We start from the raw sequence: 22,173 nt of genomic DNA, 5'->3' as shown, positions 1-22,173 counted from the left end.
TCTTACATCTTGGAAGAGAAAAAAAAATTAAGCGCAAAAATAAAAATTAGTAACAATGGGTAGCAGTTTAAATACATACAGAGCTCCAGAATCCCTACATAATGTTCAGGTCAGCTAGGGGGCGCGAACTGCATGTATATAGCATGCTGTAAGCGCCCTCTAGTGGTAACAGACAAAAGGTTACGTTTCTAACTAGATTTACGCAAGGAATTTAGAGCTTTTTATTAAATTAGTATTTGACCCCTATATGTTGTGAAATTAATCAGCACATAAGTGGACACTAAAATAACATTGGGTTAGAAAACAGAGAATGGCTTCAGGATAAGACCAAAGGCAGGATATATAGCTTTTGGGATTTTTTCCCCCTGATTTTGGATGGCAATTGATTTATTAATGACTTCAGGATCATCTGCTTTAATAATGTGTGCGTGTGTCATAAGGCTGTTGCATCATAAGAATACAAGATCCATTTAAAGACCATTTATTATATGCAAAAAGTTAAATACAACCAAGGTCTGATTGTCAAATAATTAAAAAAAAACATTTCATTAATGTTAAAAGTTTTGAGTTTTTTTTCAGTCACTTAAAATATTTTGATCAAGAAGATTTATTAGATGAAGAGCCGATGAAAATTAAGACACTGATTAAAGTTGGATGTTGTCAGACGCTGAACAAAACAAAGAAACATGTAAAGTAGTATAAAAAGTCAAGTACAGGCACAGGAAAACCAAATGACCTCCTATTAGGTGGACGCGGGTAACAAACATGGAATGGATTCATTTTCTTCCAGGGATAAAGTATTAGAAGGCATTTTGCATAATGTTACACAAATACTGGATCATAACCGCCTAACAGAAAACCCTAGTCTTGTTTCCGACCAGCACCACAATGCGGGTTTCATTGGACCAGCGTTGAAGTCCTTTTGGCTGAAGAACAAGGACGGCTTTTCTATTAGACAGTTTTGATAACTTCCTCCCGCTGACTCTTTGCATAGCTTGGGTGCTCTTCAGATGAAGACGTGCACTGTATCGCGGGATTTCTAGAGGAACCATTGCGCAGATGACTAGTCAGAGTCTTCATCATCAAGGTATTCTTCTGCGTTGCTGGACGATCGTACAATGTCTACAAAAACAAAGGGGGAGAATGAACAGATTCATAACATCGCGAGATATATACTAAGCGGAGGACTCATGAAATCGACATGGTTTCTCCTTCTCTATAGTAAAACTGGTAGATTTTGTCCACGTGTTGGCAACATGACCGACATAAACCTGACGGTAATAGGTAAAAAATAGAGAATGCTTCTGGCCACCGAGTAGACATACTGATTCACCTGTGTTCCACAATGCTGGGTGCAGATTCCGAGTGCTGCACTTCTACCTACAAAGACCCTATGGTTCTGAACAGGATTTTCACAAGGGAAGGATGCCATGCTCCTGGCATTAAAGAGACAAAGGCCAACTTCAGTGGTTTATATAACGTTAGTCCTGCCCGCCATGGTTCATTTTCATTTTGTCCTCCACTTATTCCAAATATCATAACTTTCTTATTTCCCTGTCACGCAACCATACAATGTCTTGTTTACTGTGGAACAAGTAGTTTTAAATGACAGCATTTATTTCACCACTAGATGGAGGCCCAATGCTATCGCATCTGGAGGGCGGTAATGTCACGATGGGGGCAGGCTTTGCAGCATTGAGAATCTCTCCCCCCATGTGCTCACCCACCTATCCACTCTCTCTTCCCCCATGTGCTGACTTCTCCCATCTGTGCTCTCTTCTTTGACCTGTCTACCCCATGTGCTATCCCCCTTGTCTGCTGTCTCTCTCCTTCCTGTGCTGTGTTCTCCCCTCATGTGCTGTCTCACCCCTGTGCACTTCCTCTCTCCCTCATCTGCTGTCTTCTCCTCTGTCATTTCTGTGCGAGTGTGTTCCGCTGGTGGTACCGCACAAGAGGCTGAGTGAACGAGTGTGAGCGCGTATGGCATATAGAGTGTGTGTGTGTGTGTTGCGTACGGCATATTGTGTGTGTGTGCGCGCGGTGTGACCGTGTTCCGCTGGTGGTACCGCGCAATAGGTTGGTACCAGCAGCAGTTTCCATATTGAGACAGTCATCACTTGGGTGTCCCAATATGGCGGTCGGTGAACTTCCTCCGTTTGGAATTCTGGGATACGGTGACATCTGGACAGAACAGGAAATGAAAACATTACAAGACAATTATATAAATAGATATAATGTACTGAAAAAATGCCAAGCCTGGTGAAAAGAAAAACAATTCCATAATATGTTAGTTTTTTTTTTTTTTTGCAGTGTTGTAAAAAATTACCTGAAAACAGGATTTCACAGCTCAGTATAATTATGGCAAAACCAATCTTGCCAATTTTTTTTTTTTTCCTTTATCATTTTAGCGGTGGAAAAAAAAAATCCATAACTTGTATATTAACCCCTTCACGACATGCGACATACTAGTACGGTGCATGTCGCGTCTCCCTCTTTGATGTGGGCTCCGGCGGTGAGCCCACATCTTTTCCGGCACATGTCAGCTATTTTGAACAGCTGACATGTACCCGGAACAGCCGCGGGTAGAACCACTATCCACACATGGCTATTAACCCATTAATTGCCACTGTAAAACTCTGACAGCGGCATTAAACACGCACTTCCGGCAATTGCGCTGGAAAACCGCCCACCGCTGATCCCCATCACGTACGTGATCGCAGGTCACCAATGGGTTGGCATGACAACCAGAGATCTCCTGCAGACCTCTATGGTTGTGAATGCCGGATTGATATGAGTAACTGGCTGGCAGCAAGTCAGCAATTCTGCTACACACAGGCGATTTGATCATCGATGGCCTGTATGTAGCAGAGCCGATCGGGTTATGGCGTCTTCTAGTCTCCCATGGAGACTATTGAAGCATTCCAAAAGTGAAAAAAAAAAAAAAAGGTTTTAAAAATATTACAAAAAATAAAAGAAGATATAAAAGTTTAAAATCACCCCCCTTTCACCTCATTCAAAATAAAACAAACAAAAAAAAAAAAAATTCGAACACACATTTGGTATCGCCACGTTCAGAATTGCCCGATCAATATGACAAAAGAATCCAATCGCTAAATGGTGTAACGAGAAAAAAGTCACCACAACATTGCAATAACGTGCAATAACAGGCGATCAAAAGATTGTACCTTTACTAATAGGATATCATTAACTCCTTTTCCAACATCGGGCATAATAGTACGCCGATGTCGGACACCCTCCCTTTGATGTGGGCTCCGGCAGTAAGCCCACATCTTTCCCGGGACATGTCAGCTGTTTTGAACAGATTACACTGACATGTGCCCGCAATAGCCACGGGTGGAATCGCGATCCACCCGCGGCTATTAACCAGTTAAATGCCGATATCAAACTGACAGCGACATTTAACAAGCGCTTACGGCTATCACGCCGGAAATACAAACACCGGTGACCCGCGTCACGTGATTGACGGTCACCGGTGAGTCGGCATGACAACCAGAGGTCTCCTGGAGTCCTCTATGGTTGTCAGTGCCGGATTGCTGTGAGCGCCACCCAGTGGTCGGCGCTCATAGCAAGTCAGCAATTCCATTACATAGAGGCGATCTGACCATCGCCTCTCTGTAGCAGAACCAATTGAGCTATGGCAGCTTCTAGTCTCCTATGGAGACTATTGAAGGATGCCAAAAGTTAAAGAAAAATGTTTTTAAAAAATATAAAAAAAAATTAAAAAATATAAAAGTTCAAATCATCCCCCTTTCACCCGATTCAAAATAAAATAAAAATAAAATCAAACATACACATATTTGGTATCACCTCGTTGAGAATCACCCGATCTATCAATGAAAAAAAAAGGATTAACCTGATCGCTGAATGGCGTAGTGAGACAAAAAAGTCAAAACACCAGAATTACGTTTTGTTTTGTCGACGCGACATTGCCTTAAAATGCAATAACAGGCACCACAGAACTTTGGAGGTTGAAAGAGGAAGAAAATGTTAACAATGATACCCACCTTTCTATGAACATAAATCATTGTGAAATGCTCACGTACCTTGTCCCTGTCTCTTTTTAAGCAGTGAGGCACATTGTGCATTAGTGGCCATATCCAAGGCCAATTTTTTCTCATTATTCCGTAAATCTGTCCTTGCTCCTATAAAAACAATTAATGCATATCAGAGGTTTAAATCAATCCGAGCTCCACTCATTCTCACTTTACACTTAGCTTTTTAACCCTTTTCTCTGCCAGTGAATTTTTCAGCATTTTGCCACTGTTGGCCAATTTTTACATTTTGGAAAAAGTACAGAAAAAAATTCATACCAAACCCTCAGACATATAATTGGAAAATAAATCACAAGAAAAAGGGGGAACCAAACCCAGAGTACCAAACAGAGTGGGTTTTTACTGTATATATATGGTAAATCAAAGTATAAATAAAATAAAATACCACATTTAATTTGTACTACTGCAAAAATGGACCTTAATAAAAAAAATTGGACAATCGGAAAGAACCAACAAAAAAAAACACAAGAAAAAGCTGACTAAAAGTCCAGAGTATATAAAATATAAATTTTTATTAATATGCCAGGATAAATATGATGTGAGGTCAAAAATTCATACGTTAATAAATTTAGTAAAATTACAATGCATACAGTGGGGAAAAAAAGTATTTAGTCAGTCAGCAATAGTGCAAGTTCCACCACTTAAAAAGATGAGAGGCGTCTGTAATTTACATCATAGGTAGACCTCAACTATGGGAGACAAACTGAGAAAAAAAAATCCAGAAAATCACATTGTCTGTTTTTTTTTTCATTTTATTTGCATATTATGGTGGAAAATAAGTATTTGGTCAGAAACAAAATTTCATCTCAATACTTTGTGATATATCCTTTGTTGGCAATGACAGAGGTCAAACGTTTTCTGTAAGTCTTCACAAGGTTGCCACACACTGTTGTTGGTATGTTGGCCCATTCCTCCATGCAGATCTCCTCTAGAGCAGTGATGTTTTTGGCTTTTCGCTTGGCAACACGGACTTTCAACTCCCTCCAAAGGTTTTCTATAGGGTTGAGATCTGGAGACTGGCTAGGCCACTCCAGGACCTTGAAATGCTTCTTACGAAGCCACTCCTTCGTTGCCCTGGCGGTGTGCTTTGGATCATTGTCATATTGAAAGACCCAGCCACGTTTCATCTTCAATGCCCTTGCTGATGGAAGGAGGTTTGCACTCAAAATCTCACGATACATGGCCCCATTCATTCTTTCATGTACCCGGATCAGTCGTCCTGGCCCCTTTGCAGAGAAACAGCCCCAAAGCATGATGTTTCCACCACCATGCTTTACAGTAGGTATGGTGTTTGATGGATGCAACTCAGTATTCTTTTTCCTCCAAACACGACAAGTTGTGTTTCTACCAAACAGTTCCAGTTTGGTTTCATCAGACCATAGGACATTCTCCCAAAACTCCTCTGGATCATCCAAATGCTCTCTAGCAAACTTCAGACGGGCCCGGATATGTACAGGCTTAAGCAGTGGGACACGTCTGGCACTGCAGGATCTGAGTCCATGGTGGCGTAGTGTGTTACTTATGGTAGGCCTTGTTACATTGGTCCCAGCTCTCTGCAGTTCATTCACTAGGTCCCCCCGCGTGGTTCTGGGATTTTTGCTCACCGTTCTTGTGATCATTCTGACCCCACGGGGTGGGATTTTGCGTGGAGCACCAGATCGAGGGAGATTATCAGTGGTCTTGTATGTCTTCCATTTTCTAATTATTGCTCCCACAGTTGATTTCTTCACTCCAAGCTGGTTGGCTATTGCAGATTCAGTCTTCCCAGCCTGGTGCAGGGCTACAATTTTGTTTCTGGTGTCCTTTGACAGCTCTTTGGTCTTCACCATAGTGGAGTTTGGAGTCAGACTGTTTGAGGATGTGCACAGGTATCTTTTTATACGGATAACAAGTTTAAACAGGTGCCATTACTGCAGGTAATGAGTGGAGGAAAGAGGAGACTCTTAAAGAAGAAGTTACAGGTCTGTGAGAGCCAGAAATCTTAATTGCTTGTTTCTGACCAAATACTTATTTTCCACCATAATATGCAAATAAAATGAAAAAAAAACAGACAATGTGATTTTCTGGATTTTTTTTTCTCAGTTTGTCTCCCATAGTTGAGGTCTACCTATGATGTAAATTACAGACGCCTCTCATCTTTTTAAGTGGTGGAACTTGCACTATTGCTGACTGACTAAATACTTTTTTCCCCACTGTATCTGTATGCTGCAAAAGAAAGGGGCGCACACTTATCGAGATTATATAAGATAGATGTGGATATATCTCCGTGTAAAACTATGCAAAAATATCAAAAACTGTCAATATATATGCAAAATGTGCGATATACAGTTACAAAAATATTATACATAATGCATATGATAAAAAATAAGGAAAATCTCATATAAAAATAGTAAATTGCAAATAGTGTAAAAAATACACAGCCAAGTGTCTGTGTCCGAAAACGCTAAATACACTGGATAAAATAATAATAAAGTGCAAATGAAGAAATACACCACCAGGTGTCAGTATATCCACATCAGGTATTCAGTGACCAGGAATGAACATATGAAAGACAAGTTAAACATTATATAATCACTAGATTAAGGCCCGGATGCTATGGCATCGGAGGATAGTGACACACCTCTTGCCATGTTAACCCTCAACACACACACCTCCTCAACACACACTCCTGTCACCTTTCACCATCTCCACTCACTCTTTCACTCCACATACGACCCTTTCTCTCACTCCGTCTCTCATACTCACGCCGTCATCGCCGCTGCTCCACGATCCCCGACATCTTCTTCCGCCGACGCCATTCTGGATCCAGACGTTGTCCACGCCGGCGACATATTCTTGCGGCGGGGACAACGTCTGGATCCAGGATGGCGCCGGCGGAAGATGATGTCGGGGATCGTGCAGCAGCGGCGATGACGGCGTGAGTATGAGAGACGGAGTGAGAGAAAGGGTCGTATGTGGAGTGAAAGAGTGAGTGGACGTGAGTGGAGATGGTGAAAGGTGAGAGGAGTGTGTGTTGAGGAGGTGTGGTGTGTTGAGGGTTAACATGGCCAAGAGGTGTGCTGTGACGTCACCAGTTACAACTGGACGGAAGTTGTTACAACCCGGAAGCTGCTTAGCGCATTTTTTTATTATAGATAGTAGTAACAAGCAACTTACAAGATAGTACGATATGTTCCTGGTCTCCTGGATGGGCGCCCTCCCCTATGCGCGTTTCGGCACCCTGCCTTCGTCAGGGTGTATTTCTGCATTTGCACTTTATTATTATTTTATCCAGTGTATTTAGCGTTTTCGGACACACTGACACTTGGCTGTGTATTTTTTACACTATTTGCACGTTACTATTTTTATATGCGATTTTCCTTATTTTTTTATCATATGCACTATATAATATTTTTTTTAACTGTATATCTCACATTTTGCATATATATTATTGACACTTTTGGATATTTTTGCATAGTTCTACACGGAGATATATCCACATCTATCTTATATAATCTGGATAAGTGCGCCCCTTTTGCAGCATACAGATATGCATTGTAATTTTATTAAATTTATTAACGTATTAATTTTTGATCTCACATCATTTTTAACCTGGTATATTAATAAAAAGTTATATTTTATATACTCTGGACTTTGACTTGTGTTTTTTTATATAATTGTAAAAGTAGATACCTGGCAGACTGATGTAGAACTGCATTAAGATGCTAATGTGGATAAAGTTCAAAGTGGCAGTTTGACAAACTGTATAGTAATTTTTCATAAAAATGCTTAAAAGTTCTTATTTGTGGCTAAAAGTCTAACCATAGCAGAAAAATAGATGCACTACAACTTATTCTTTATTTTGCGAACACACCTCTAACACTTAACAAGTGGTAAATGGACTTCTGAAGATACTTAAACAGTGAATAGGTAGTGCCAAAAATAGCAGATTAGGCAAAAATGAATAGAAATCACAGAATGGAATCTCTAAGAGTTTCCTTTGGATGGAACTACCATAATATCCTGTTGGTGAATAAACTTTAAAGCACTATGAAGGGCCCATTATCCTGTATGGAGAAGTATGTGGAGCCTATTATACTGTACCAAGCAAGGGCTTTGTGGAGATTACAGTTGTAGAATCATACTGTGATGGTGCGGGGGGGGTCACGATTCTTTGCGGAGTAACTGTGTGGGGGGGGAGGGGAGAGTCGGGTCATCATACTGTGCAATAATAACAACCTCACAACCATTAATATGTTTAAGCCCTTAATGACCACCGATCGGAAAAGAGTCAGAAAACCTCCGGGGTCTTTGCTAACGGGGGTAGCCGAGACCCCGGATTACATGATCAGGGACAGATCACAGGATCACTGTTATTCACTGAATAATGGTGATCACAAAAAAAAAAAAAAAAAAATTGTGCCCGCTGTTTCAATAATAATAATAATCATCATCTTTATTTATATAGCGCCAATATATTCCGCAGCGCTTTACAGTTTAACAGTTTCAAAACACAAGTCATAAGTAACAATGTTAACAATACAATAATTAAATATGCGTTTTTTTTTTCCGCAGCGGCTTCAAAACGCATGGAAGAAGCCAAAACCGCGGAAAAATCGGCAAAATTAATTAGCATGCTGCATTTTTTATCGCGATGAGGTTTTTTCACGGTAAAAAAACGCATCAATGTGCACAAAAAGTGCAAAATGCATAGAAATGACTGGGAAGCTTATTTTTAGCGGTTTTATAGTGAAAACCGCAGTAAAAACCGCTAAAAAACCGCTGTGTGTGAACACAGCCTTACACATAGAATGATTTTGATTTGTGAGCGTGCTTGGCCGCTCTGAACAAATGTGTTTTGAGGGAGCGCCTAAAACTGTGCAAATTGTGGATAGTCCTAATTTCTTGGGGTAGAGCATTCCAGATTGGCGCAGCGTGGGAGAAGTCTTGGAGTCGGGAGTGGGAGGTACGGATTAGTGCAGAGGTTAGTCAAAAGTCGTTTGCAGAGCGCAGCAGTCGGTTAGGCCGATAGACAGAAATGAGGGAGGAGATGTAGGGGGTGCAGCACTATGGAGAGCTTTGTGGGTGAAAACAAGTACTTTGAATTGGATCCTATAATGAATGGGCAGCCAATGTAAGGACTGGCGAAGAGCAGACGCTTCTGAGTACCAATTAGCCAGGTAGATGACCCTGGCTGCTGCATTAAGTATGGACTGGAGAGGGGATAGTCGAGTAACGGGGAGGCCAATTAATAGAGCGTTGCAGTAATCCAGGCGGGAGTGGATCAATGCTACAGTGAGGGATATTGTTGTTTCCATGGTGAGAAAAGGGCGGATTCTAGAGATGTTCTTTAGGTGAAAGCGGCAAGAGATTGTATATGGGATGTGAAGGAGAGATTGGTGTCAAATATAACACCCAGACAGCGGGCCTGCTGCCGGAGTGTTATTATAGTGCCACTCACAGAGAGGGAAATGTCAGATTTAGGGAGGTTAGTAGACGGCGGGAGCAGAAGAAGTTCAGTTTTGGAGAGGTTGAGTTTTAGATAGAGAGCAGACATGATGTTGGAGACTGCGGACAATTACTGGCATTCTGTAGTACAGCGGGGCTAACGTCGGGGAATGACGTATATAGTTGTGTGTCATAAGCATAAAGATGGTACTGAAAGCCAAATCTGCTGATAGTCTGTCCAATTGGGGCCATGTAGAGAGAGAAGAGAAGGGGGCCAAGGACTGAGCCCTGAGGTACCCCGACAGCGAGAGGAAGAGGAGATGACGTGAAGCCAGAGAACAAAACACTGAAGGAGCGGTCAGAAAGATAGGAAGAGAACCAGGAGAGAGCAGTGTCCTTAATGCCTAGTGACTGGAGCCTAAAGAGTAGGAGACGGTGGTCAACAGTGTCAAAAGCTGCAGATAGGTCAAGAAGAATGAGCAGAGAGTAGTCACCGTTACGTTTTGCTGTCAGAAGTTCATTGGTCACTTTGATGAGTGCAGTTTCAGTCGAATGTAGGTGGCGGAAGCCGGACTGTGAAGGGTCTAGAAGGGAGTGAGTGGAGAGGTAATGGGTAAGCTGGGAGTAAACTTGGTGCTCCAAAAGTTTAGAGATGAAGGGGAGATTGGAGACTGGTCTGTAGTTGTTTGTGCAGGAAGGGTCAAGAGTGGTTTTCTTAAGTAATGGCGTAACGATGGCATGTTTGAAGGAGGATGGGAAAATGCCCGAGGAGAGGGAGAAATTAAAGATTGCAGTTAGGCGAGTTGTGACGACTGGAGAGACTGGAGGAGATGTGAGGGAATGGGGTCTGTAGTGCATGTGGTCGGACGAGAGGTAGAGAGGAGTCTGGAGACTTCTTCTGTGATGGGATCAAATGTGGAAAGTGAGCCAGGGGAGATGCAGGAAGGAATGGGAGTCACAGAACTTGGTGGTTGGGAGCAGATTTCCTGACGGATATTATCCATTTTTTCTGTAACGTGGGAGGCCAGGTCATCAGCACAAATGTCTGATAGGGGCTTGTGCTTTTGGCCTGAGGAGGGAGTAAAAGGTGTCAAAGAGTTTCTTGGGGTTGGTGGCTAGTGAGGAGATCAGGGTGATTAAGTAGGACTGTTTGGCAAGGTGAAGGGCAGCGTTATAGGCTCTTTACATGAATTTGAAGTAGATGAAGTCTTCTGGTGTGTGGGTTTTTCTCCACAGGCGTTCAGCACTCCTGGAGTGATTTCTTTCTTTTCTGACATGATATACAGGTGATTCTTAAAAAATTAGAATATCATCAAAAAGTTAATTTATTTCAGTCTTCAATACAAAAAGTGAAACTCATCTATTATATAGAGTCATTACAAATAGTGGTCTAATTCAAGTGTTTATCATCAACAATAACAGAAATAATGGCTTACAGCAAATGAAAACCCAAAAGTCATTATCTCAGTAAATTAGAATACTTTAAAACACCAGCTTGAAAAATGATTTTAAAATCCAAAATGTTGGCCTACTGAAATGTATGTTCAGTAAATGCACTCAATACTTGGTCAGGGCTCCTTTTGCATCAATGTGGCATGGCATGGAGGCGATCAGTCTGTGGCACTGCTGAGGTGTTATGAAAGCCCAGGTTTCTTTGATAGCAGCCTTCAGCTCGTCTGCATTGTTGGGTCTGGTGTCTCATCTTCCTCTTGACAATACCCCATAGATTCTCTATGGGGTTAAGATCAGGCGAGTTTGCTAGCCAATCAAGCACAGTGATACTGCTGTTTTTAAACCAGGTATTGGTAATTTCGGCAGTGTGGACAGGTGACAAGTCCTGCTGGAGAATTAAATTTCGATCTCCAAAAATCTTGCCAGCAGAGGGAAGTATGAAGTGCTCTAAAATGTTCTGGTTGACCACCGCGCTGACTTTGGTCTTGATAAAACACAGTGGACCTACACCAGCAGATGACATGACTCCCCAAACCATCACTGATTGTCAAAACTTCACACTAGACCTCAAGCAGCTTGTATTGTGTGCCTCTCCACTCTTCCTTCAGACTCTGGGACCTTGATTTCCAAATGAAATGCAAAATTTACTTTTATCTGAAAACAACACCTTGGACCACTGAGCAACAGTCAAGTTTTTCTCCTTGGCCCAGGTAAGATGCTTCTGGCACATTGGTGATGAGTGGCTTGACACGAGGAATGCGACACTTGTAGCCCATGTCCTGGAAACATCTGTGTGTGGTGGCTCTTGAAGCAATGACTCCAGCAGCAGTCCACTCCTTGTGAATCTCCCCCAAATTTTTGAATGGTCTATTCTTAACAATCCTTTCAAGGCTGCAGTTATCCCGGTTGCTTGTGCACCTTTTTCTACCACACTTTTTTATTCCACTCATCGCTCCATTAATATGCTTGGATACAGCACTCTGAACAGCCAGCTTCTTTAGCAATGACCTTTTGTGGCTTACCCTCCTTGTGGAGAGTGTCAATGACTTCCTTCTGGACATCTGTCAAGTCAGCAGTCTTCCCCATGATTGTGGAGCCTACTAAAAACAGACTAAGGGACCTATTTAAACGCTTAGGAAGCCTTTGCAGGTGCTTTTTCTTAATTATTCTAGTTTACCGAGATGACTTTTGGGTTTTCATTGGCTGCAAGCCATAATCATTAACAGAAATAAACACTTGAAATAGATCATTCTATTTGTAATGACTCTATAATATAAGAGTTTCAATTTTTTTTTTATTGATGAACTGAAATAAATTAACTTTTTGATGATATTCTAATTTAGTGAGAAGCACTTGTATATTATTTCAATATTTTATTCTAAGATCTATTCATTATAATCTACTTTGTTCATGGGACAACAACTTTAAGTTTGTTTACTTATGAAAAAGTTTGTAATAACATTTGATGAAGGAAAAACATCCTGAATTGCAGACCTTTTTTTTATTCCAGAAATATGAAGGTTGGCCTGCAACTTTGTTCAAGCTTTTAATTTTGGCCCTCTGTGTATTTGAGTTTGACCGCCCTACGCTAAGGGCATTGGAAGATGCAAATCACATGACTGATAAGTGTATAGATGCCAAGTAGCGGTCATGTGTTTCACATTCAACTCTCTTTCTTAGGGTACCGTTACACTTAGCGATGCACCAGCGATCCAGATCACGATATGACCCGGTAAGGATCGCTGGTGCATCGCTAAGTGGTCGCTAGTGAGCTGCCAAACAGGAAGATCTCACCAGCGACATAGCAGCGGTCGGGGGTCGCTACTTACCTGTCAAACGAGGCGATCCTGACGTCCTCCCGCCCGAGTTCACGCGTTGCTTGTCACCACAGCAGGAAGTGGCCGACGAGAAACGGCCCAGGACGTTCTCGCGCGATCAGCGATAACCAGCGGGGGAGCCGGTCGGAGGCAAGTATCACACATAGCGATATCGCTAGCAATATCGCTGCTGCGTCACAAAACCAGTGACGTTACAGCGATATTGCTAGCGATATCGCTTAGTGTGTCGGGGCCTTAACCTGATGCAGGTTTCTATTAACAATAAGATAACTCCTTTGATGAGGACTTCTTAAAAAAAGCAACAAGCTCACCTTTTAAGAGCAACAATTCTACGATGTCGGCATATCCTTTCCATGCAGCAGCATGCAGAGAAGTGTCACCAAGCTTGTTCTAACAGATGAAAGCAAACCATAAGCCTCAGTTTCTCTACTTAACAACTCACACGGATAAAAGCGAGCACACCCAGTCTAAACAGTATGATTCCCTATGTCTTCAAAATGTATCCCTGAGACACTCACAAGATCTGCTCTACTCATACAATAATATTTCTCCTAACCAAAAGGGCGAGATGTACGTTACCAAGAGCAGATTTTGGAAAAGGCTGAAGACGCCAGAACTACTGAGAATACAGTGATTGAAGAGAGAAGACCCTCAGCTCAGGTCCATGACATGCATTTGATTTGGGGTTTGTGACTGGATGTGTCACTTCTGTGTCTTTATAGAGAATAGATCTCCAGTATGTACATAACACCACATCATACTCATACATCTTGCTATTGCATATACAAAAGACGGGATCACATACCTGTTGGTTGAGTTCAATGTTTGGCTGTGACAGCAAGACTTCTACAACATCTAGAAGATGAAAAAGTAAAATGCATAAGAGTGACCAAATACACATCAGTCAAGAGATTATAGTGCACTTTTTAAGAGCACCGTATTACGGTGAATGGTCTACCAAAAGTAAAGGGCCAATTGCATGAATGCTGCTAAGAAACAAACCAATGCACCCACAGCTACGAGTTGGCTTTTTTCATGAGAGGCTTCCTCCCTCGACAATGACTGACGCTGATGGCCTACCTGGTGCATCTCCCTGTACACCCTCTTTGCTTGTGAAGTAGCACTTATATCTGACCAGCTTCTCCATCCTTCTATAGAGCACACTCCAATAATCAGTGAGCTGCCACCATTACAAGCGCCATGCCCTTCCTAAACTAAACCTCCTTCTCTTCGCTATATTTTTCTAATCGCATGGTAATCGCAAAGAAAGTAAAACGATATGTACAAAGTAGAGTTTAAAATGAAATCATGTGTATTATATAATTATTTTACACTTCAATCTATTGGGCTACACTTTTAATACCTTTTCAATAAAGTTTGTAATGCAATGCGACATTACATGAATTTAACATAGAAAAAATGTTTTACAAGTCACGGAAAAGCAACAATTTGACCAACTTCTTAAATCTTGTACACTTCAATCCAACAAAAAGGAATCTGGAGAAGTCATTTTCAGTCACATATTCCAGTTCCAAACAAAAGCAAAATATAACAAATGGCATATGAAGACAGCAGCTACAAATACCTCTATGTCCCCCGTGACATGCCCAATATAAGGCAGTGCTTCCAGCTTTATCCAAGCCGTTGACTCCAACTCGGTTCTCTAAGCACTCTCTTAGCCAGCTAAGGTTACCTGGAATGTAGAAAGGAAGATGTAATTGGAAGGCAAACCAGAAGATATCACCCTCCTTATAAACATTACAAATGTCACAAATGTTGATTATCAGATAATTACTAATACACGGTGGACATAAAAAGTCTACACAGCCCTGTTAAAATGCCAGGTTTTTGCAGTGGAAGAAGTTCTGAAACGATTTTTCTTGGTATGGAAATTTTTTTGGAAATTTTTGGGGTAGAAAAAGTAAAAGAAAGAACTAAAATAATTTGGTTACATAAATAGTCACACACAAACTATGAGACACAATCCTTTCAGCATGGCACAACTAGAATTGGCAATCCTTGCCCACTCTTTCTTGACGTAGTGCTCCAAATCTGTCGGATTGCAAGAGTTATCTCCTGCATAAAGCTCTCTTTAGGTCAACCCACAGATTTTCAATCGGATTCAAGTCTGGGCTCTGGCTGGGACAATACAAGTCTTTGTTCTTCTGGTGAAGCCATTCTTTTGTTGATGTAGCAGTAGGTTCAGGGTAATTTTCATACTGAAAGGTGAAATTCAACTTCAGGTTTTATTTTAGCAAAGGCCTGAAGGTTTTCATGCAAAATTGAATATTTGGAGCTGTTCATAATCCTCTCCACCTTGACTAAAGCCCCACTTCCAGCTACAGAAAAACTGAAGCAGAATATAGCCTCCACCATACCTCACTCCGGGTATGGACTTCCTTTGGTGAAGCGCAGTATTGGCTTTGCACCAAAAATAATAATTTCAATATTATAGCCAAAAGGTTCAACTTTGATCCCAACAGAGCATAACACTTTCTCAAATTCTTTTGGTGGACTTGACATAGATTTTGACAAAATATAGCCAGGCTTAGACATTTGTCTTTTTAAAAATTGCTTGTTTTTCCACCATAACCCCAGGTCAGACAGATTGCTTGGGAGATTGTTTTCACATGAAGTACACAACCAGTACTTGCCAGAAATTCCTACAGTTCCTTTAAAGTTACTGTAGTCTTCTTTGCAGCCTCCAATATCAGTTTTCTTCATGCCTTTGCATCAATTTTTGAAGACCATCCAGCACTGGGTAATATCACTTTTCTGCTAATTTAAGCCAATTCTTGATATACCATGGAACACAGTGAAGACTATCTTAATGTCTCTGAAATATTTTTGTTCCCTCCTGCCGACTGATAACCGCTTGCATTTGCAGCGTTGAAGCGGTTTACTTAACATGGCTTTTGCTGTAAATTACAATTTCAAAATATTAGGAAAATCCTGCGAGGACAGCTAAGTGTTATATGTGGTTTATCAGAAACACTTTAAATGGTAGCAAGTATGTACTCACCTCCAATTTAACATGAGTTTAAGGGCTCTCACGCGACAATGCACAAACTGGCCACGGCTCTCATGACCAGAGTATGACAGATTAATTTTTTTCTTTTAACCTATCACGCTCTGATTGGGAGATCTGCAGCCAGTCCGTGCTCGGACCAATTTGCACGTGTCTCTGCATGAGTCCTAAGTGTGAGAAGCTAATTCTGCACACAACCACATCCCCAATTAGAAGTCCACATTTATGCAAATATTTTATTTTATTTTCATTGTCCCCTCCCTCCAAACTGATTTCTGTTTGTTTCTCAAATCGATTTGTACAGAATATAAGTAACATTAAGATAAAAAAAAGTTATGAAATTCTTCCTCTTGGTATAATTTTTAATTACATGTCAAAAACTTAGCATTTTAACTGGGAAACGTGGACTTTTATATCCGCTTTATCTGTTTGGAGCAATACTGGTGAACATTCAACTACAATTCAAATGCTTTTTTGTGTACTAATTTTGTCACTTTTAAGATTTCTACCCGCTGTCCGTTATATGTTGCTAATATTCAGAGGCTAAAACCCTGTAACAAAAAAAAAAAAAAAAAGACCTGCTCACAGCTGAAAAGTAGTTGTCTGTGCGAGCTAAACAGACTGTACTCCAGAATAAGACAATTCACATGCACTGACATACTGTAGTAAACTAGAAGCAAAGGAGAAAGATTGGTGCCTCTGATTAGAGGCTGGACTTTACACTCTACTTAAAGGGCCTTTTACACTAAGCAACGCACCAGCGATAACGATAGCGATCCGACCAGGCATAGATCGCTGTTGTGTCGTTACGTGATCGCTAGATAGCTTTCAAACAGTCCACTGTTTGTCGCTGCTACCTTTCACACTTAACGAGATCGCTAGCGTGATCGCTGTCGCGTCACAATATCGGTGTCGCTTGAGCGATATCATTAGCGATCTCGCTTAGTGTAAAACCCCCTTAAGAACAACATGGCCAGCAGTTCGGGAAGGATAGGGCTGTCCGGCCTTATTTACCACACGTACAGAGGAGTGTTGCCAGAAATAGCCATGCAGTATGTACCCCACCAGCATAAGCGTCATAATGCTGCAAGGCCAATAATGCGGAGAAAATATTGGGATTTTTCCTTTTCCTTTATGGAGCATAGTATGGCAATCAATCTATTTAGGCAATATAGAATTGATTTTGAAATTTTCTTCATACGGAAAATGTAAAGTTTCTCAGACAGCTAATTAATAGAATTTGATAAAAGAGAATCTGTCAGAATCTGTCACAGGAAGCCGAATAAAATGATATCTTGGATCCAATGTCTTATTTCAGAGAAATCCACATTTTTCTTAATACACAAATGAGCTATTAAGATCTAAGGGCCGGACAAAGATCTCCAAGAATCTGCCTCCAAAACATATTTTAAATTAAATGGGGAGTTACCAGTGTGATATGTAATAGCTGCTCTCCTTGCAGAGCTGTGCGTGATTACAACTAACACAGTAAAGCATTTGTGTATTTTTTTTTTTTTTTTTTTTGTTAGGGAGGAGTGGTAACCAAAAAAAAAAATTTATTTTTTCTGATTACGTTTACTGATTAGGCTAATTAACCCTATATTTTGATAGATCAAACTTCTAAATGCAGCAATACAAAATATGTTTATTTTTTTATATTTATTGGGAAAAAAGGAGATTGATTTGAAATTTAGCTTTGTACTTCATTTTTTAGTCCCCTAAGGGGACTTTAACCTGCAGTCCTCTGGTTGTTTATACACAGTATTGCAGTATATCGTATAAATCTTGGCCTCATTTGAACCTCAGCATTCAGAAGAAGAGTACCAAGAAGGTGGTGATGAGGTCATCCAGTAGGCCCCCAGGTTCAATAGTAACTCATTGGCACACCATGCACTCAGGGCACTGGTGTGAGCCGGTAAGCACAATCAGCGGCATGTAATCCATTTAAATGCTGTTGTCAGAGATTGACAACAGCATTTAAATGGATGACAGCAGCGTCCGGAGCTCATTTCCCGCCTTGGCTGTTAAGAGACAAATGCCAGCTATTTAATATAGCCAGTATCTGCTGCATGTGGAAAGCTCAACTTCTCAGCCTTCACCAATGTACTGTATGTGATATTGTGTTAAAGAATGAAAGGAGTTTTCTAGTTGCAGAAAAACTCTGTCCCATGGAGTAGTTTGTTTAAAAAAAATAAAATATATATATATTCTTTACGCATTCTCCCTAGGTCCAGGGTCGAGTCTCCGACACTGCTCCCGTTGTCCGATACGGTCTGCAGCTCTGAAGTCTCTTCAATAACACTGCAGTTTTGCCCATGTAGCTGGCACAAGCCCATTAGAGCGACTGAAATCATACATTGGCTGCAGTGCTCTTGATGTGACAAGAGCATTGCAGATGATAACGGACACCTTGAACAGCAGCACAGACTCGGTGCTAAACCCGGAGAGGCCGAGGAACAAAAACCTTTCACAAGGTTAATGGTGACTATCTGGTACTCAGTAATCATCCAATGAAAACGATCAATACTAAAATTGCATGTGAGTAGATGAATTAGATGAGATAAAACAAAGTTTGTACGGAGTTAGCATTAATGGGACCTGTCGGCAAGTTTTCACATATGGAAGGAGAAGTCCAAGTGTATTAACCCTAGTACACGCCCAGCCTGATTTGCACCAAAAAAAAAACAAAAAAAAAACAAAAAAAACTTCATTTCCAGAAGCGTCTTCTAATATGTTTATTCAGAAAGGGGTGACAGGAACCCTTTAAAAAGAAAACAAAAGTCCTGGTAAGTAGATAACACTCACCTCTTTTAGCTGCTTCATGCAGTGGATTATCAATGGATTCAGCCTGTTCTGCAACTGGAAAGAAAAGAGCTCCATTTTTCATTTCGACACATATGTGCAAGCAGCCAAATATCTTATCAAGAAATATTTCGTTACACCATTTCTTTATATACACATTGGTATTTTTTGCTAAATTATCTTGCTAGTCTTGGAAACCTGGTTATTGGTGACATAACATTAGTGCCATCGTGCTGCCCCATTGACTTAATGATCCAGAATTCTGCAGGTCTGCAGCAGAATTTGCTCGCGTTACAATTGAAAATTGTTTAAATCTAATTAATTTTGCATTTTAAAGTGCAAAATCTATAGTAAATCTACAGTCGTGAGCAAAAAGTTTTAAAATTGATACAAATTTTGGTTTTGACAACGTCTGGTGCTTTAGGCTATGTTCACACACTGCTTTCTTTACTGCAGCCAAAAGCCGCTTACAAAAGGGTTTTGCTGCAAATTTGTCATCTATCTACAGTACATGTTTAATAAAGTTCGTTTCATTCGTCAAAAATTCGTGGTTGCGTTTTTAAAGTCTCATTGCCTCCTATGGTGAAAAAACGCTGAAAGAATTGATGTTACGGTTTAAAAAGAAAAAAAAAAAAAAAAAAAAACAGTTTTCCAATTCAGTCAGAAAAAATAAAATAGTGCATGAGATTACTGGAGAACAATTATAAGCAATCCATAAGAATTTGACCCTTATTTTTCAAAGCTTCTGCAATTTGTGGTGGCGTGCCGGACACTGAGCCGTTTGTCACCTTTGCTTTGTGACATGGCGCTCCAACATGCTGTAAAACACTGTTTATCACTAAACTGCTCCTAGATCGCTGGCAGAAATTGATCTTGGAGGATGTTTAGATGCCAATCTTTCTTCATGGCAGTATTCTTGGGCAAAACTGTGAGCGAGTCCACTCCCTTGGATGAAAAGTATGAACGGTGTCATGATGCTTTACTGTTGGCATGGCGCACCTCAGTACTCTGCAGTCCAATCTCTGTACTTCCTGCAGAGTTATTTTCTCTGATGAAGCCCCCTTCAGACTGTTTGGGAATCTGGAAGAATGAATGTCGGATGAAGTAGTGAGCACTCTCATGAGTCCTGTGTCATGCCAACAGTAACGTATTCCAAGACCTTTCATGTGTGGGAGCTTTTCATCATCCAGGAAGTGGTATCACTTGCAATTTTGTAGTATTAAGAAAAATTGATAGCTATGTATCAACAAAAAAAAAATAGGTAAAGTTAGGCTGGATTATACTACAGTGTTGTATTTGGATCGTTGGCTACATAGACATGAAATAAGTACTGTTGCCATATCCATTTGCACCATAACCAGGTCTGTTGCATTTGGCCAACCAGCAGGATTATTATCAGCAAGTAGAGGCATAGACGTCCATTTGTATAGCTAGATGATATATCTGGAATTATTACAGTCACATCTAAAAAGAACACTCCAATAATGAGATCATCACGACTGTGAGGAGGAATACATTTTATTCTGCCCATTTCTACATTTTAAAAAGCTGACATTAAGACTTCCTCTTTAACTCAAAAGATATGAGCCAAAAATCAAGGCTTCCTATACCCTCCCTAGGTTCTCCTGGTGTCAAACTGCTTGCTCTGCAAATCGTTCTTCGTGGGAAGAAAAAAAAAAAAAACACCACACTGTTTTCCTCCTTTTCCTTTATAACTTGCAGCTCAGTGTATGTCCAAAGTCTCAGGCCATCCACATTGCATTTGGGCCACGTTAGTGGATCCTTCAGGGCTTCTGGCTGAAGCCATGAAAAACTTGATTCGGGTGTAATCTCTAAGAGGCCATTCACTTTAATAAGGCAAATGAGTCATTATGTCCTCCACCTTGCCTCCGTTTTGGCAGTGACTGTGCCTTATTGAGGCTTGGAGCACCGAAAACAATCCCACACAACTCAACCTTCAAACTTAGCAAACACATCAATGCCCTAAACAAACAGGGGAGAGCTTTGGTCTATATGAGGGCGCTATATAAGCAGACAAAAGAAAAAAATGCTGATTACAATGTAATGTCTATTGCTAGTAGTACATCACCTAGATTTCAACATTTGACCAAACTACAACGCATCTGTGAAAAGCGAGCTGTCAAAGTGTCGGGACGTATGGAAAGCCAACGGCTCCCAGGAGGAATAAGGTTAATTTTCTCCTGGCAGTCAGGATTTCAGTAACATGACCGGACAGCACTGTAACGCTACTAACCTGCAGATTAACCCCATGTCTGCACATTAATAGCATTTGGGACATTAAGTTTATTTATCCCGGCGGTCAGCGGCTTTCAGTAACTACGCCCCGATACTGACTGACTGACAGCCTGCTCTGCACTGATGGACTGCTGAGTGATATCCTCCCGGTAGCCAGGCTTTCAGCGCAGTGGCCGCACAGCTTTACAACACCATAACCTGCAGAGTAACCTCATATCGGCAGGTGAATAGCATTTGGGATATGACAAGTTCCCTAGAAAATTAGAAAAATTATTTAGAAGTCAGACAAATACCCTTATTTTAAATCCTATAACCTACAGAAAAGCAGGGGACATAAAATCTGCAGTTCTTGACCAGCCCCAGTCTCATGAAGGTGGCACAGAAGAATCTTACCATAATTACTTGGTATGAGTCCAGTTTTTCCTTTACAGGTGCCCTTCCACCAATTTGTATCACTCTGTGAAAAAGAGAACACTTTTCAGACAAGTACTCTATATACACGAATGAAGACCAATGCCAGGAGAGAAAAACCCTGTAAGGCTGCTTTCAGACAAGTTTAACATTTCAGTGCTGGTGTTATGGACGCACCCCTGAGACGTCCAGTAGGTCATCAGAAACGGAGCCAGACCACTAATGCTCCGATTCTGATGAACGACAAGTGGTCAATGGATTGCGTCTGTAATACAGGTGCAAAAAAGAAGTGTATTTGCAGTGTGACAGCAGCCTTATGTTGGGTAAGCTAACAAGGTGCAATGATTTATAGATGTTATATATATCGAGCTAGATTATAAACATTTCCACATATTTCAATATTATACTGGATATTTTTACGCATTTACCACAATAGATGGAGCATTCCAGTGCTCACATAGTGCCATTTTCTCATTATAGCATATTATTAGCTGCTCAAGTAACACACAAATGGCCAAAGTCTACTAGATCGACAGTCATGAAGGTTCTTGAAGATGACCAAGAGGAACAAATCCTTTTAGCGCGCTGTGGATTCTACAATTTAACTACTTTTTTTTAAATGGATTTTTATCAAGTTTATTGGGGGGGGGGTGGATTTAAACATTATTAATTGCAGGTACATTTCAGCCATTTCCAATGAAGCCCAGCCTTCGTGGCCACAACCTGTCACTTTATTGCTTAAATTACGGCTGTATACAGATGGCTTATCACAGCAATCAGGGACCTACTGAAGGTGTCTACAGTGTTCATCTTTGCATTCCTATGTATTGTACCTCCAGTCAAAACATCTTTGCCAAATGGAAGACCGCTCACGATGAGAGTTGAG

General features: G+C 40.9%; 1 protein-coding gene across 1 annotated transcript in view; it reads right to left on the bottom strand.

The window, feature by feature from the left end:
- Nucleotides 1-465: 465 nt before the first annotated feature.
- The window catches only part of OSTF1 (osteoclast stimulating factor 1), a 60,073-nt gene continuing 38,365 nt past the window's right edge, over nt 466-22,173 (bottom strand). The window contains exons 4-10 of the mRNA XM_073543771.1: nt 21,270-21,333; nt 18,624-18,677; nt 14,376-14,483; nt 13,596-13,645; nt 13,102-13,180; nt 4,065-4,163; nt 466-1,122 (exon numbers count right to left, since the gene is read on the bottom strand). Coding sequence (XP_073399872.1) covers nt 1,064-1,122; nt 4,065-4,163; nt 13,102-13,180; nt 13,596-13,645; nt 14,376-14,483; nt 18,624-18,677; nt 21,270-21,333 — 513 coding nt within the window. The 3' untranslated portion in view covers nt 466-1,063. The remainder of the gene's footprint in view (nt 1,123-4,064; nt 4,164-13,101; nt 13,181-13,595; nt 13,646-14,375; nt 14,484-18,623; nt 18,678-21,269; nt 21,334-22,173) is intronic.

The sequence above is a fragment of the Dendrobates tinctorius genome, unplaced genomic scaffold, assembly GCF_039654945.1.
Source record: "Dendrobates tinctorius isolate UK_male_01 unplaced genomic scaffold, ASM3965494v1 ptg000134l, whole genome shotgun sequence".
Classification (NCBI taxonomy): domain Eukaryota; kingdom Metazoa; phylum Chordata; class Amphibia; order Anura; family Dendrobatidae; genus Dendrobates; species Dendrobates tinctorius.
Note: the sequence above shows the minus strand (reverse complement) of the source record. Positions and strands in the feature narration are given on the sequence as shown.